This window comes from Cetorhinus maximus, chromosome 2 (genome assembly GCF_964194155.1).
Source record: "Cetorhinus maximus chromosome 2, sCetMax3.hap1.1, whole genome shotgun sequence".
In the NCBI taxonomy this organism is placed as follows: domain Eukaryota; kingdom Metazoa; phylum Chordata; class Chondrichthyes; order Lamniformes; family Cetorhinidae; genus Cetorhinus; species Cetorhinus maximus.
Genome location: NC_135880.1, coordinates 77,704,840 through 77,719,861, shown reverse-complemented (window position 1 = coordinate 77,719,861; position 15,022 = coordinate 77,704,840). Strand labels below are relative to the sequence as shown.

At 40.8% G+C, this 15,022-nt stretch overlaps 1 protein-coding gene across 3 annotated transcripts in view; it reads right to left on the bottom strand.

The window, feature by feature from the left end:
- Positions 1-15,022, bottom strand: part of ythdc2 (YTH domain containing 2) — a 188,957-nt gene that overhangs the window by 125,095 nt on the left and 48,840 nt on the right. For all 3 annotated transcript variants that reach the window (XM_078566322.1, XM_078566327.1, XM_078566335.1), the window contains 3 exons: positions 12,195-12,321; positions 10,993-11,058; positions 9,876-10,054 (listed from right to left, as the gene is read on the bottom strand). In XM_078566322.1, the coding sequence (XP_078422448.1) occupies positions 9,876-10,054; positions 10,993-11,058; positions 12,195-12,321 (372 nt within the window). The remainder of the gene's footprint in view (positions 1-9,875; positions 10,055-10,992; positions 11,059-12,194; positions 12,322-15,022) is intronic.

The window sequence follows — 15,022 nt, the reverse complement described above, 5'->3', positions numbered from 1 at the left end:
AAAATCAATACCCAGGTCAAAGGTACACAAGACAAGGGCACATAGAATAGGGAGTAATATATTAGAATGGATGGGGGTGGGGGGGGGCATTGGTTAACGGATAGGAAGCAAAGAATGGGGATAATTGAGCATTCTTCAATTGGCAGGTTGTAGCTAGTGGAGCATCGCAAGAATCAATGCTGAGGTCTCATTTATTTACAATCTATATTAATGGCTTATACAAAGAGACTGAAAGTAATGTATCCAAGTTTGCTGAAGGTACAAGGCTAAGTGGGAATGTAAGCTGCGAGAACACAAAAGAGCCTGCAAAGAGATATCAGCAGGTTCAATGAGTGGGCAATAAGGCGGCAGACAGAGTATAATTTGGGAAAGAGTGAGGTGATTCACTGTGGCAGGAAGAGTAGAAAAGCAGAACTTTTATTTTAAGTCATGAAATTTTTGAATACTGATATTCAGAAAGTCTTGCATATACTCATGCAAGTAAAAATGTTAGCCTGCAGGTACCGGAAAGCAATTGGGAATTTAAATGACATGTCAGCCTTTATTGCAAGATTAGAAAGTCTTTTTTTATTCATTCAGGGGATGTGGGCTTCGCTGTCTGGGCCAGCATTTTTTGCCCATCCCTAGTTGCCTCTGAGGAGCTGGTGGTGAGCTGCCTTCTTGAACCGCTGCAGGCCATGTGGTGCAGGGTGCACCCACTGCTGTTAGGGAGTTCTAGGATTTTGACCCAGCAACAGTGAAGGAGCAGCGATGTATTTCCAAGTCATGATGATGAGTGGCTTGGAGGGGAATTTGCAGGTAGTGGTGGTCCCATCTATCTGCTGCCCTTGTCCTTCTAGATGGAGTGGTCGTGAGTTTGGGAGGTGCTGTCAAGCGAGCCTTGGTGAATTCCTGCAGTGCATCTTTGTAGATGATACACATTGCTGCTACTGTGCGTTTGTAGTGGAGTGGGTGAATGTTTGCGGATGTGGTGCCAATCAAGTGGGCTGCTTTGTCCTGGTTGGTGTCAAGCTTCTTGAGTGTTGTGGGGGCTGCACTCATCCAGACAAGTGGGAGTGCTCCATTCACCTGGCTTGTGGCTTGTAGATAGAGGGCAGGCTTTGGGGAATCAGAAGGTGAATTACTCATCGCAGGATTCCTAGGCTCTGACTGTACAGGGCTTGGTGAGACCACACCTGGAATACTGTATCTGAGGAAGGATATACTTGCCCTAAAGATGGTACAGCAAAGGCTCACTAGATTGGTTTCTGGGATGAGAGGGTAGTCCTATGACGAGAGATTGTGTACATTGTGCCCATTCTCTCTGAAGTTTACAAGAATGAGAGATGATCTCATTGAAACAGTATGGGGATGCACAGAGAGAGACAGAGAGTGTAGTTGGACATTGTTGCTGAGGGGCAATGAAGCTCTCCTTTTCATACTTTTTTTTTCAAGCCTTCAGTAGTTGGTGAGATTTCTTCCTTTGTCTCCAAGCTAGGTGAGTGAAACTTTCTATTATTTTATCAGTGCATGTTATTAACTAATTAACTAATTAAATAAGTACAGTTGAATAAGATAGAAAGGGCAGGGCTGGTGGTATGCCGTGACTGCAGCATGTGGGATTCTGTGGAATGCACGACACTCTGGAAAACCATATCTGCAGTAGATGGCTGCTTAGGCAACTTCAGTTTACAGTTGCTGAGTCTGAGTTATGGAGGGGAAGAGTTGCCTTGAAACTGTCACGCCCCTTTGGTTAGTCAGAACTTTATAGAGTTAGTCAATGGTTAGGGACAGCAAGGTATGATTGCAAGTCAGGGAGTTATGGAATGGGATGTGGGATGTGGGCGTTGCTGGCTCGGCCAACATTTATTGTTCATCCCTAATTGCCCTTGCTGTAGGTCTTGAGTCAGCATGTAGGCCAGGTAAAGATGGCAGATTTTTACGACAATCAGCAATGGTTTCATGGTCATCATCAGGCTTAATTCCAGATTTTTATTGAATTCAAATTTCACCATCTGCCATGGTGGGATTCAAACCCGGGTTCCCCAGAGCATTACCCTGGGTCTCTGGAATACTAGTCAGTGACAATACCACTATGCCGCCGCTGAAGTGATGGAGGAGCCTCAGTTCTTGACTTTGTCCAACAGGTATGAGGTCCTTGCTACCTGTGTGGATGAGGAGAATGACTGCAAGGTGGATGAGGCGACAAGCCATGGCACCATGGTGAAGGATGCAGTTCAAGTGGGGGGAGTGAAGAGGAATGTGGTAGTGATAAGAGACAGTATAGTTAGGGGGATAGATACTGTTCTCTGCAGCCATGATCGGGAGCTCCGTAGGTTGCCTGCCTGGTACCAGAGGTCAAGAACATTTCCTTGTGACTGGAGAGGAGCTTGGAATGGGAGAGGGAGGATCCAGTTGTCATGATGCATGTGGGAACCAACAACATAGCAGCACGCCATTCCTGGTTCTGCCCAAGAGAATATGAGGAGCTATGGTCCAAACTAAAACGCTGAACATCAAAGGTAACCTTCTCTGGATTGTTACCTGAGCCATGTGCCAACTGGCATGTGGTCAAGCAGATTAGAGAATTAAACACGTGGCTCAAAGAGTGGTGTGGGAAGAAGGGGTTTCAATTCTTGGGGCACTGGCACCAGTACTCAGGGAAGAGTGAGCTACTACATTAGGATAGGCTCCACTTGAACTGCACTGGGACCAATGTCCTGACCAATGTATAGCTGGAGCTGTGCACAAGGCGTGACAATAACAGAGGGGGTGGGGGAGGGTTTCGGTGAAGCGTGATATAGAAATCCAAGAGAAAGTTTGAGGCATCAGAACAGTATAGCAATTTGGGTAAAGACAAGCAGAGTGGGGCAGGAAGGGACAGAGGTTCAACAAAAATTGTACATCAGCAAATAAGGTAACTGCAGAGAATAGAAGTAGAAAAAAATTAAATTAAAGGTTTTTTTTATCTGAATGCACAATGCATCTGCAATAAGGCAAATGAACTAGTGGCACAAGTAGGGGTAAATGATTTGGATCTAACCACCAATACAGAGACATGGTTACAAGGTGATCAAGGTTGGGAAATAAATATTCCAGGGTAAACAATATTTCAGACAGAATGGCAAAGGAGGGGTAGCCCTAGTACGAACATATGAATTAAGAGGAGTAGGCCACTTGGCCCCTCAAGCCTGCTCTGCCCTTCAATAAGATCACATCTGCCCTACAATAAGATTGTAACGTCAACTCCACATTCCTGCCTACACCAATAACCTTTCACTCCCTTGCTCATCAAGGATCTATCCAGCCCTTGAAAATATTCAAAGACTCTGCTTCCACCACTTTTTGAGGAAACGTGTTCCAAAGACTCACAACCCTCAGAGAAAAAAATTCTCATCTCTGTATTAAATGGGGAAGCCCTTATTTTTAAACAGTAATCCCTGGTTCTAGATTACCCCATAATAGGAAACATTCTTTCCACAACCAACCTATCAAGACCCCTCAGGATCTTATATGTTTCACCAAGTCGCCCCTTACTCTTCTAAACTCCAGCAGATACAAGCTTAGCCTGTCCAGCCTTTCCTCATAAGACACCCCGCCCATTCCAGACATTAGTCTAGTAAACCTTCTTTGAACTGCTTCCAACGCATTTACATCCTTCCTTAAATAAGACCACCAATACTGTACACAGTACTCTAGAAGTGGTCTTACCAATGCCCTGTATAACTGAAGCATAACCTCCACTTTTGTATTCAATTCACCTTGCAATAAATGATAACATTCTATTAGCTTTCCTAATTACTTGCTGTACCTGCATACTAACCTTTTGTGATTCATCCAATAGGACACTCAGATCCCTCTGCATCCAAGAGCTCTGCAATCTCTCACCACTCAGATAACATGCTTCTTTTTTATTCTTCCTGCCAAAATGGACAATTTCACATTTTCCAATGTTATACTCCATTTGCCAGGTCTTTGCCCATTCACTTAACCTATTCATAGCCGTTTGTAGCTTCCTTATGTCCTCTTCACTACTTACTTTTCTACCTATCCTTGTGAGATCAGAAAATTTAGCAAACATTCCTTTGGTCCCTTCATCCAAGTCACTTATATAAATTGTAAAATGTCGAGGCCCCAACACTGACCCCTGTGGCACACATCCTGCCAACCAGAAAATGACCCATTTATGCCAACTGTTTCCTGTTAGCTAGCCAATCTTCTATCCATGCCAATATGTTACCCCCTACACCATGAGCTTTTATTTTCCTGCAATAGCCTTTGGTGTGGCACCTTATCAAATGCCATCTGGAAATCTAAGTACAGTACATTCGCCGGTTTCCCTTTATGCACAGCACGTTGCTTCTTCAAAGAACGTCAATAAATTGTTTAAACATGATTTCCCTCCCGCAAAATCATGTTGACTCTGCCTGATTACTGTCAATTTATCTAAATGTCCTGCTAGAGCATCTTTAATAATAGCTTCTAACATTTTCCCTATGACAGATGTTAAGCTAACTGGCCTGTAGTTTCCTGTTTTCTGTCTCCTTCCCTTTTGAATAAAGGAGGTACATTCGCTGTTTTCCAATCTAATGGAACTTTCCCCAAATCTTGGGAATTTTGGAAAATTAAAACCAACGCATCGAATATATCACTAGTCACTTCTTTTAAGACCCTAGGATGAAATTCGTTAGGACCCAGGGGATTATCAGCCCACAGCTCCAACAATTTGCTAAGTACTACTTCCCTGATGATTGCAATTTTCTCATGTTCTCCCCTCCCTTCCATTTCCTGATTTACAGCTATTTCTGGGAAGTTACTTGCATCCTCTATAGTTAAGACTGATGTAAAACACCTGTTAAATTCAACTGCCACCTCATTATTTTCCATTATTAATTCCCCAGACTCACTTTCTATAAGATCAATGCTCACTTTGTTAACTCTTTTTTAAATATCGAAACTCTTACTATCCGTCTTTACATTTCTAGCTTGCTTTCTCTCATACTCTCAACTCTCATACAAGAATCAGAAAACACTGGTGGGAGTAGTTTATAGGCCCCCTAACAGTGGTTATATCATTGGGCACAGCATTAAACAAAAAAAAATGGTGCTTGTAAAAAGGAAATGTAATAATTGAGGGGGACTTTAATCTTCATATAGACTGGGACATTCAAATTGGCAAGAGTGGTCTCGAAGATGAGTTCATAGAATGTTTTCATGGTGTTTTCCTGGAGCAATACATTAGGGAACATCTAAGGATAAAGATATCTTAGGTCTAGTAGTGTAATGAAGCAGAGTTGATTAGTAATGTCGTAGTAAAAGATACGCTGGGAAATAGTGATCATAATACCATTGAATTCCATGTTAAGTTTGAAAGTGACATACTCCAATCACAAACAAGAATCTTAAACTTAAACAAAGCCATTTACAGGGGTATGAGGGGAGAACTGGCTAAGGTTAATTGTGTAAATAGACTTAAAGATATGGAGGGTAAATGAACAGTGGGAAACATTTAAAGAAACAATTTAAAATGCTCAACAAAATACATTCCATTGAAAAACAAAATTCAGCAAGGCAGACCAATCTGTGCTTTACACAGGGCATAAAGGATAGTATTAGATTAAAAGCAGCTTACATTGTTGTAAAAAAAAAAACAGTAGCAAGTCTGAGGATTGGGAGTGTTTTAGAATAGAGGGACAACAAAAGATTGCTAAAAAGGGGAAAGAAGAGAATTTGAGAGCAAACCAGCCAGAAATATAAAAGCTCATATATACTTATAAAAACAGTTTGTAAGTATATTAAAAAAAAGAGTAACTGAAGTAAACATTGGTCTCTTAGAAGTAGTGACAGGAGAAATTATCAGGAATGAGGAAATGGCAGAGTCTTTGAACAAACATTTTGTGTCTGCCTTCACAGAAGACGACACAAGTTTCATACCAGAAATAGACGATAACCTAGCGTTAGGAACTAGATATAGTTTTAAGCAAGTTATATTTGTAATTAAGGGTGTTAGGAACAAGATAGCTTTAAGTTTAATTTATACTTTTTTATTTGTGTATGTTAAGAAATGTGAAACCTGGAACAAAAACAGAATTACCTGGAAAAACTCAGCAGGTCTGGCAGCATCGGCGGAGAAGAGTTGACGTTTCGAGTCCTCATGACCCTTCAACAGAACTGGTGAAACCTGGGTTTGGTTTCATTTTAGAGGGCTTTTTTGATGGAGAAGGAAATTTCCAGGCCTTGTTTGCATACATGCATTTTTAATTAGGTTTTACGAATCTTAAAGTGAAGAGATGGGTTCCAAGGGGTTACTAAGTTAGGGAAGTTAAAACAAACACAAAAAGTGGGGAGAAAAACTGTGCTGTTGCCTAGCAACAGGGGGACAGAGACAGGAAGGCAGATTTTAGTTCAATTGGAAAGTGCATATCACAGAGTGAAGATGGAAAAGGTCTAAGGCTCTCTTCAGCTGAAAATGCCACCAGATTGCTGAGGAAATGAGTTTAAGGAACTCATATCTATTGCTCTAAAGTTAAAGTAATAGTGAATGAGAGTTTTCTGGATATCAATAGAAATACCAATTGTGAAAGGATTTCTAGTGAATGTTCAGAAGTCTACTGGAAAAGAAATCTCTTTGCAACTGAGCCAGTTCTAACCTTGGTGTGGAAATAGTGGTACCTCTTCACTGGAGTGTTGGGTCTGTAAGGGCATTGCTGAGATAAAAGGGATAATGCAAGGTTGAATAATTTTCTCCTTGGTGTCTGTGTTGAAATCTTTCCAACTTTTTTGTTGTCTAGCGTAATATGGTCAATGTTTCTTGTTTATTAAATGTTTTATCTTTTTGTTAAAAAGTCAACAGCAGGCTCCTGTAAGTCTGTTTCAGTAAGTACCCTCCACGGTTTTAAAAAATAAATAAATATTATAGTCCATCAAGCCAGATTCACTTCTGGGATCTGACTTGCCCAGTAATAACATCGGCTGGGATCATACCACCAGGTGCTAAAAAGTGAGGGAATTAGATAATTACTATCAGCAGAGAAAAAGTATTGGAGAAACTTAAGGGACTAAAATCCGACAAAACCCTGGAACCTGATGACTTACACCCTTGGGTTCTAGAAGAAATTGCTACAGAGATAGTGGATGTGCTGACTATGATTTTCCAAAGTTCCTTAGATTCGGGAACAGTCCCATCAGATTGGAAGTTGGCAAATGTTACACTGCTGTTCAAGAGAGGAGGGAGAGAGAAAACAATAACTGCAGGCCAGTTAGCCTAACATCAGTTGTTGGGAAAATGCTGGAAAGTATTAAGTAAGTCTTAAGAATGCACTTGGAAAAGCATGGTATGATTAGAACAAGTCAACATGGTTTTACTAAAGGGGAAACCCTGTTTGACAAATTTACTAGTTTTTTGAGGATGTAACTAATACAGTAGACAAAGGGGAACCAGATGTAGTATACCTGTATTCCCAAAATCGGTAAGGTGCCACACAAAAGGTTAATTGGTGAGATAGGGGCTCATAGAGTTGGGGGTAATATATAAGCATGGAAGGGGATCAGTTAATGGATAGAAAGCAGAGAGTGGGCATAAACAGGGCTTTTTCATGTTGGTAGGCAGGGAATAGAGGAGTGCCGCAAGGATCAGCGCTGGGGCTTCAGCTATTTACAATCTATATTAATGACTTAGATGAAGATTCTGAGAGTAATATATCAAGGTTTGCTGATGATACCAAGTTATGTGGAAAGTAAGCTGTAGGGAGGACACAGAGGCTGCAAAGAGATATAGACAGGTTAAGTGCCAAGAAGATGGCAGATGGAGTATGTAGGAAGTCTGAGGTTATTCACTTTGTTCGTAAGAAAAGCAGAATATGTTTTAAAAGGTGAGAAACTTGCAAGTGCTGACGTTCAAAGTGACTTGGATGTGTTCATATAAGGAACACAAAGTTGTCATGCGGGTGCAGCAGGCAATTAGGAAGGGAAATGACATGTTGGCCTTTATTGCAAGGAGATTGGAATACAAGAACGAAGGGTTTTGGTGAGACCACATCTAGAATACTGCGTGCCGTTTTGGTCTCCACATTTAACAAGGATATACTTGCATTGGAGGCAATACAACAAAAGATTCACTAAATTGATCCCTCGGATGAGGGGTTGTCTTATGATAAGAGGCTAAGTAGATTGGGCTTATTCTCTGGAGTTTAGAAGAATGAGAGGCAATCTCATTGAAACCTACAAAATTCTGAAGGGGCTTGTTAGGGTAAACACAGATTGTTTCTGCTGGTGGAGGAGTCTAAAACACGGGGACACAGTATCAGGATAAGGGGCCAATCATTTAAGACTGAGATGAGGAGAAATTACTTCACTCAAAAGGCTGTGAATCTTTGGAATTCTCCACCCGAGGGGACTTTGGATGCTCCGTCGTTGAATACATTTAAAACTGGGGTAGACATATTTTTGATCTTAGAGATTAAAGGGATATGGGGAGCAGGTGGGAAAATGGAGTTGAAGCCCAATGACAGCTATGGTCATATCGAATGGTGGAGCAGGCTTGACAGGCCATTATGGTTTACTCCTGCTCCAATTCTTGTGTTCTTGAAACATACAAGATCCTGAAAGGAATTGATAGAGAAGGCCCAGGAGGCTGTTTTCCTCTGGCTGAGGAATCTAGAACATGGGTGCACAATCTCAGGATAAGGGATGATTATTTAGGATAGATGAGGAGAAATTTCTTCACTGAAGGCTGTGAATCTTTAGAATATCGATGCACCATCATTGAGTACATTCAAGGTTGATATAGACTTTTGGTTTCTCAGGAAATCAAGAGAAATTCGATGCAGGCAGCAGAGTGGAGTTCAGGCAAAAGATGAGCTATGATCATATTTTTTGGTAGAGCAGGCACAAGAGGCTTCTGGTCGATTCCTGCTCCTGTTTCTTGTATTCTCATGGAGCTTGTTCATCCAGCCACACCTGAGGACCACTCAACTATAGCCTGCAAACTTTTGAGAATGAAGTCTCACTGGCAAAATTTCTCCGTGCTCTTATGCATTTACTATAGTTTAATGCATTTCCAACCTACACATCCAAAACATGATTTTTATTTAAAAGAAGTCTATGATCTCTTCATTTTACCTGAATAATTGAGGGAAGCTGTTTTTATAGAAAGAGGGAGTTAAACAGATCATAAAAGTGTATACCTTGCATTTTTTTAATAAAATGAGGCCATGTCGACTTGCAACAGTTTAATAAACCACCTCGTGGTCTGGATTACCAAAGGCCTAGGAATAGTTCACCTTCCCACCCTCTGAAGTAGTAAATGCTGTGAGATGGATTGGAGATGTGGAACATTTTAATGCTAAGTCAAAACTCTGCATACCTTTTAAAAGACAACATGTGATTCTGAGCAAATTTTATACTTAAATGTGAACAGAATAGGCAAATAGATAACAGATATATTCCAAAACAAGGGGCTATAAATATAAGATAGTCACTAATAAATACAACAAAAAATTGAGGAATTTCTTTACACAGAAAGTAGTTAGAATTTAGTAATTGCTACCACAATATGTCAGTGGCATAAATAGCATTGATGCATTTAAGGGAAATCTAGATAAACACATTACAGAGAAATTAATATAAGGCTATGCTAATTGAGTTAAAAGAGAGATGGAGAAGGCTTATCTGGAGCATAAAAATCAAAATTTGCCTGTTGGGCCAAATGGTCTGTTTCTGAGCTATAAATTCTATGCGTTGTTCAGATATTTCTAAATTTTCTCCATCCCAATTGAACATAGGAAACGAGATGTAATGCATGTAGTAGCTGAAATTAAATTATGTGAAAAGAACTTCAGCATGGTGAACAGTCAGTTTGAAAAGAACTCTAAGCGATGCTCAAACAAATGTCTTACCATCATCAGAACTCTGAAAGATGTTATAAAGAAGATGCATAATTAGATCCAGGTCAACTTTTTCATCGTCAAAGCTGTGGTGGTAGACGCTTAAAATTTCTTTATCTTCTTGACTTAGCTCTCCACCATTTGATTGCACCAGGACACATTCATCCAAATTTCCTAATTCCACTGAAGAACTTGTGCACAAAAATAGAAATGTTAGCACTATTCAATATTAGCAACTTGCATAAATTATTAAGCTACTTAAGAACAGTTTCACCATCTGTAGTTTGAACTCCAATACAATTATGATTTCACACAATGCCAGAAATACATTAAAAATACATGGGCTTTATTTAAATACTAAGATAATGACTGAATAAAGGACAATGAACCAGCACAGAACTGGACCTAATATGATATTGGCATGAGGTCATTAGACCTCTTGTCACCCTACTGCTAAATCCTCCTGTCCAGGAGGCGACCTTCCTGGCCACCTGCTCCCACTCCCTTCTAAGAATAGTCATTGAGGGTCTCCTGGGTCCCCATAGGATCACGATGTCTCTCCTCATGCCCACCTGCACCACTAACGCCTGCAGCGTCACATATGTCACAGTGAGTCCCTTTGTCCGCCCTGGTAGAATTTCCATTGCAGCAATCATTTTGTGTAGCTTCCCTCTAAAAGGCAGCCTGCCTTTAAGAAAAGCAGGCCTGTACTACAGTATCAGCAAATAACACTGCCAGGACTTCCTACTGTGTGCGAAGCTCACCGGCAGCATTAACAAGCAAAGGCCAGTTTTGCAGGCACATCAACTAGTGCCACAATAACTTAGATGAGGTGGGAACCTGAATTTTGTGTGGTCCACCTCGATCTGATTGGGCGCTTGCATGGTACAAATCACAACCCCAAGAATCAAGGCAGATGCATTATTAACCTTCAGTATAGGAAACAGAGCTGTTTCATTCCAGCACTATAAGTTATTACCTTTTTGCATGTGCACATCCTCTAAGACTGAAAAGGGGTTACTTTAATGCAACACTTTTTTTATTGAATTGGTTTCTCCTACTTTTAACGTGTGATTAATAGATTCAGTATTATGCGGCAAATAATGCTAAATATCATTTATGTACCTACTTGAAAGATTCTAGAAGATCTACAATGTCAGTTTGACCAAATCGTTTAGCCCAGTCCAAAGCTATCCTGGAAATAATGAAAAAAAAATTATAATTCTGAAGTACCGTATCACACCATAGAGATAGCTTCAAGGTCCGCTCTCACCTCGTTCCCGAAATGAGTAAAACATTTAAAAGGAAAGTAAAATGCCTCTGATGCTGGAACCTAAAATAAGAACAAAAAAAGCTGGAAAAAAATCAGGTCAGGTGACATCTGTGGGCAGAAACAGAGTTAACGTTTCAGGCCAATGATCTTTCATCAGAACTGAAGATAGAAAGAAATGTAAGAACTCTTAAGCCAGCGGATAGGGGCAGTGGGTGGGTTGCTGGTTGGGGGCGGGGGTGGTGGTAGGAAGAACAAAGGAGATCTGTAATTGGGCAAGATTTCATGATTTCAGCCAGAGTGGTAATGGACATAGTAATGAAACAAAGATTGTAGCCAAATAAGGTATGAATTCCTAATAAAACACATCTTAACGCAACATGAAGGGATAAAGAAGGAAACAAGACAAAGACCGAGCCAGCAAAACATAAAAAGAGAAAAAAAAACACAGGACAAGATGAAGGCAGAGGTAATGACCTAAAGTTGCTGAACTCAATGTTGAGTCCAGAAGGCTGCCGAGTGCCACATCGAAAGATAAGGTGCTGTTCCTCGAGCTTGCGTTGAGCTTCACTGGAACACTGTAGCAAGCCATGGACAGAAAGGTCAGAGTGGGAGTCAAGGTGGAGAATTAAAATGACAAGCAATCAGAAACTTGGGATCATCTTGTGGACTGAATGAAGGCATTCTGCAAAGCAGTCACCCAGTGTAGGTTTGGTCTCCCCAACCAAATGATCTTTCAACCAACTGATAAACCTGTCACATTAGGCTGGTAGACTTTTCTATGTGCCCAATACTTAGTCGTGCAATCTCCCGATTATAACCAGAAGCATTTGTTTTCTGCTTAGCTGTCAGCTTTCAGTTTATTAAAATACTAACCACAGTATAATTATCTCCACCAGTCTAGAAAAAGTGTGCAAACAGAATCCATATTCAGATCATCTCTAATTCAGGAACAATCAAATTAATCTATTAACAAAAACAATGTTTGCTTAATTTAATTGACTAAGTCACACATTTTTAATCAAATATACAATTGTAAAGGAAGAAACTAATTTCCTTACCAGCCATTAGAAGCCTTAACACTGACATTTGCTCCCATGCTGAGTAGCTGTTCCACTTGACTGAGGAAGCCCCGGCCTGCAGCTATCATTAATGGAGTAGCACTGGTTTCACTATGCCTGTAGTCAACTAAAAATAGTAACTTGTTTAGAGAGTGATTGATATATAATGGATTATAGAATAAACAATCCAAATGCCAGCCATGAAATATATCTTTGTGCTCTAATAAAATGTATTAAGCACAAGGCCACTCAGCTCCTGATCTCATTACAGCCTTGAACCAGACATGGACAAAAGAGCTTAACACCAGAGGTAAGGTGAGTATGACTGCCCTTGACATCAAGGCCGCATTTGACTGAGTGTGACATCAAGGAGTTCCAGCAAAACTGAAGTCGATGGGAATCAGGGGCAAAGCTATCCACAGGTCCCAGGACATCACTACAGGAGTTAAATCAGTGTAATCTTCAGCTTCAGCTGCTTCATCAGTCACCTTCCCTCCATCATAAGGTCAGGAGTGGGGATGTGCAACATCAGTGAACAATGTTCAGCACCATTCGTGAATCCTTAGATACTGGTGCAGTCTATGTCCAAATGCAGCTACATCTGGACAACATTCAAACTTGCACTGATAAGTTTATGCAGAGATGTTACTACTACTGGCACCTCCCCTTAGCTATCAACACATTATTTTTTTTAAAAATAAAGTCATGTCAAATGGAAGGCTGATGCAATGGAGAACCTCCTGCCCACATGGATGCAAAATCTGACCTTTTGTAACCGCTGATCACCCCAAGTACAGAGGAGCAGAGGAAAAGAAACAGATCTACAGTGGTCAGCTGCCTTCTTGAACCACTGCAGTCCATGTTGTGTAGGTACACCCACAGTGCTGTTAGCAGGAGTTTCAAGATTTTGACCCACCGACAGTGAGGAAAAGGCAACATAGTTTTAAATCAGCTTGCTGAAAGACTTGGAGGGGAACTTGCAGGTGGTTGTGTTCCTATGTGTCTCCTGCCCTTATTCTTCTCAGTGGTAGACATCGCGAGTTTGTAAGGTACTGTCAAAAGGGTTTAAGTTACTCCAGTGCACCTTGTAGATGGTACACACGGCAGCCACTGTGCACCAGTGGTGGAGGGGGTGAATGTTTAAGGTGGTGGATGGGATGCCAATGAAGTTAGCTGCTTTGTCCTGGATGGTATCAAGCTTCTTGAGTTTGTTGGGCCTGCACCAATCCAGACAAGTAGAGAGTATTCTATCACAATCCTGACTTGTGCCTTGTAAATGGTGGTAGACTTTGAGAATCAAGACATGATTCACTCACTGCATAACCCTTGACAAGTATCTGTCTATTTCATCCTTGAATATATTCAATGGTTCAGCCTCCACAGTTCTCTGGGATAAAGAATTCCAAAGATTCACGATCTTCAGAGGATAAATTCTTTCTTATCTCAGTCTTAAATGAATGACCTCTTCCGAAACTATGCCTAGTTCTAGATTCCACCCATGAGGGGAATATCCTCCCAGAATCAACCCTACTAAGCCCCTCCAGAATCGTATATATTTCAATAAGATCACCTCCCATAAGATCACCTCCTATTCTTCTAAACTCCAATGAGTAGAGGCCCAACCTTACTTAATAAGACAACGCCTTCATCCCACTCATCAACATAGCAAAACATCTTTGAACCGCTTCCAATCAACTATCTTTGAACTGCTTCCAATGCAAGTATAATCCTCCTTAAGTAAAGAAACCAAAATGGTACTCAGTACTCTGGTGTGGTCTCACCAATATCCTGTACAGCTGTACTGAGTATTATCAATTCAACTTACAACACAGGTCCAGTGGAAAAAAAAATAGACAGGAGTTGAGAGGGAGAGTTCAGTGTGTATGTATGAGAGACAGGGGGGACAGGGATCTGAAACTCTCAGAGAAGAAAAACTGCAAGGCTATTGGGACAGTACTTGATTGAATAACCAGTTATGGGACTCAGTCAAGTGATCAGTTTACTGGAAGACTGAGTTTAAGGAGCTCATTTGTTTGCTCTGCAGTTGAGGGCACAGTGAGTTGAGAGTGCGGTTTTTGGGTGTCTTGTGGAGAGATACGAGTTGGGTGAGAAGCATCATGTGAATGCTCAGGAAGTCACCGGAAGAAAACCGTTTGCAACTGTGCCAGTCCCAAGCGAGAAGCCTTTGTCTAGCTAGTGACAACTCTTCACTGGCTTGCGTCTGTAAAGATATTGCTGGAGTAAAGGAATAGCAGGAACTTGAATCATCGTCTTGTGGTGGTATTGAGATCTTTCCAACCTTTATGTCTGATGTAAAATAGTTCACTTTTCTTGTTTTGATAAATATTTTATTCTTTGTATTAAAAGTTCATCAGCATCCTGTGAACTTGTTCAGTAACTCACCTCCTCATTCATAAAATAAAGAGTTAGGATCTATCAAGCCAGGTTTAACGTTGGGATCTAACTTGTCCAGTTTGACATCAGCTGGGATCGTAACAGTCTTCCCTACTTTTGTACAATACCCTGGCAATAAAGGCCAAACATTCCATTTGCTCTTCTAATTACTTGCTTTACCTGGATACTAACTTTTTATGTTTCATGTTCAAGGAAACCCAGATCCCTCAGCACCGTAATATTCTGCAGTCTCTGTCCATTTAAATGATACTTTGCTTTTATATTTTTTCTACCAAAGTGGATAAGCTCACATTTTCCCATATTACACTCCATCTGCCAAATTTTAGCCCACTCACTCAGTCTATCTTTATCTCTATGCAGATTTTCTGTGTCCTCCTCAACTTGCTTTCCCACACTGACTCTACTTGATTTAT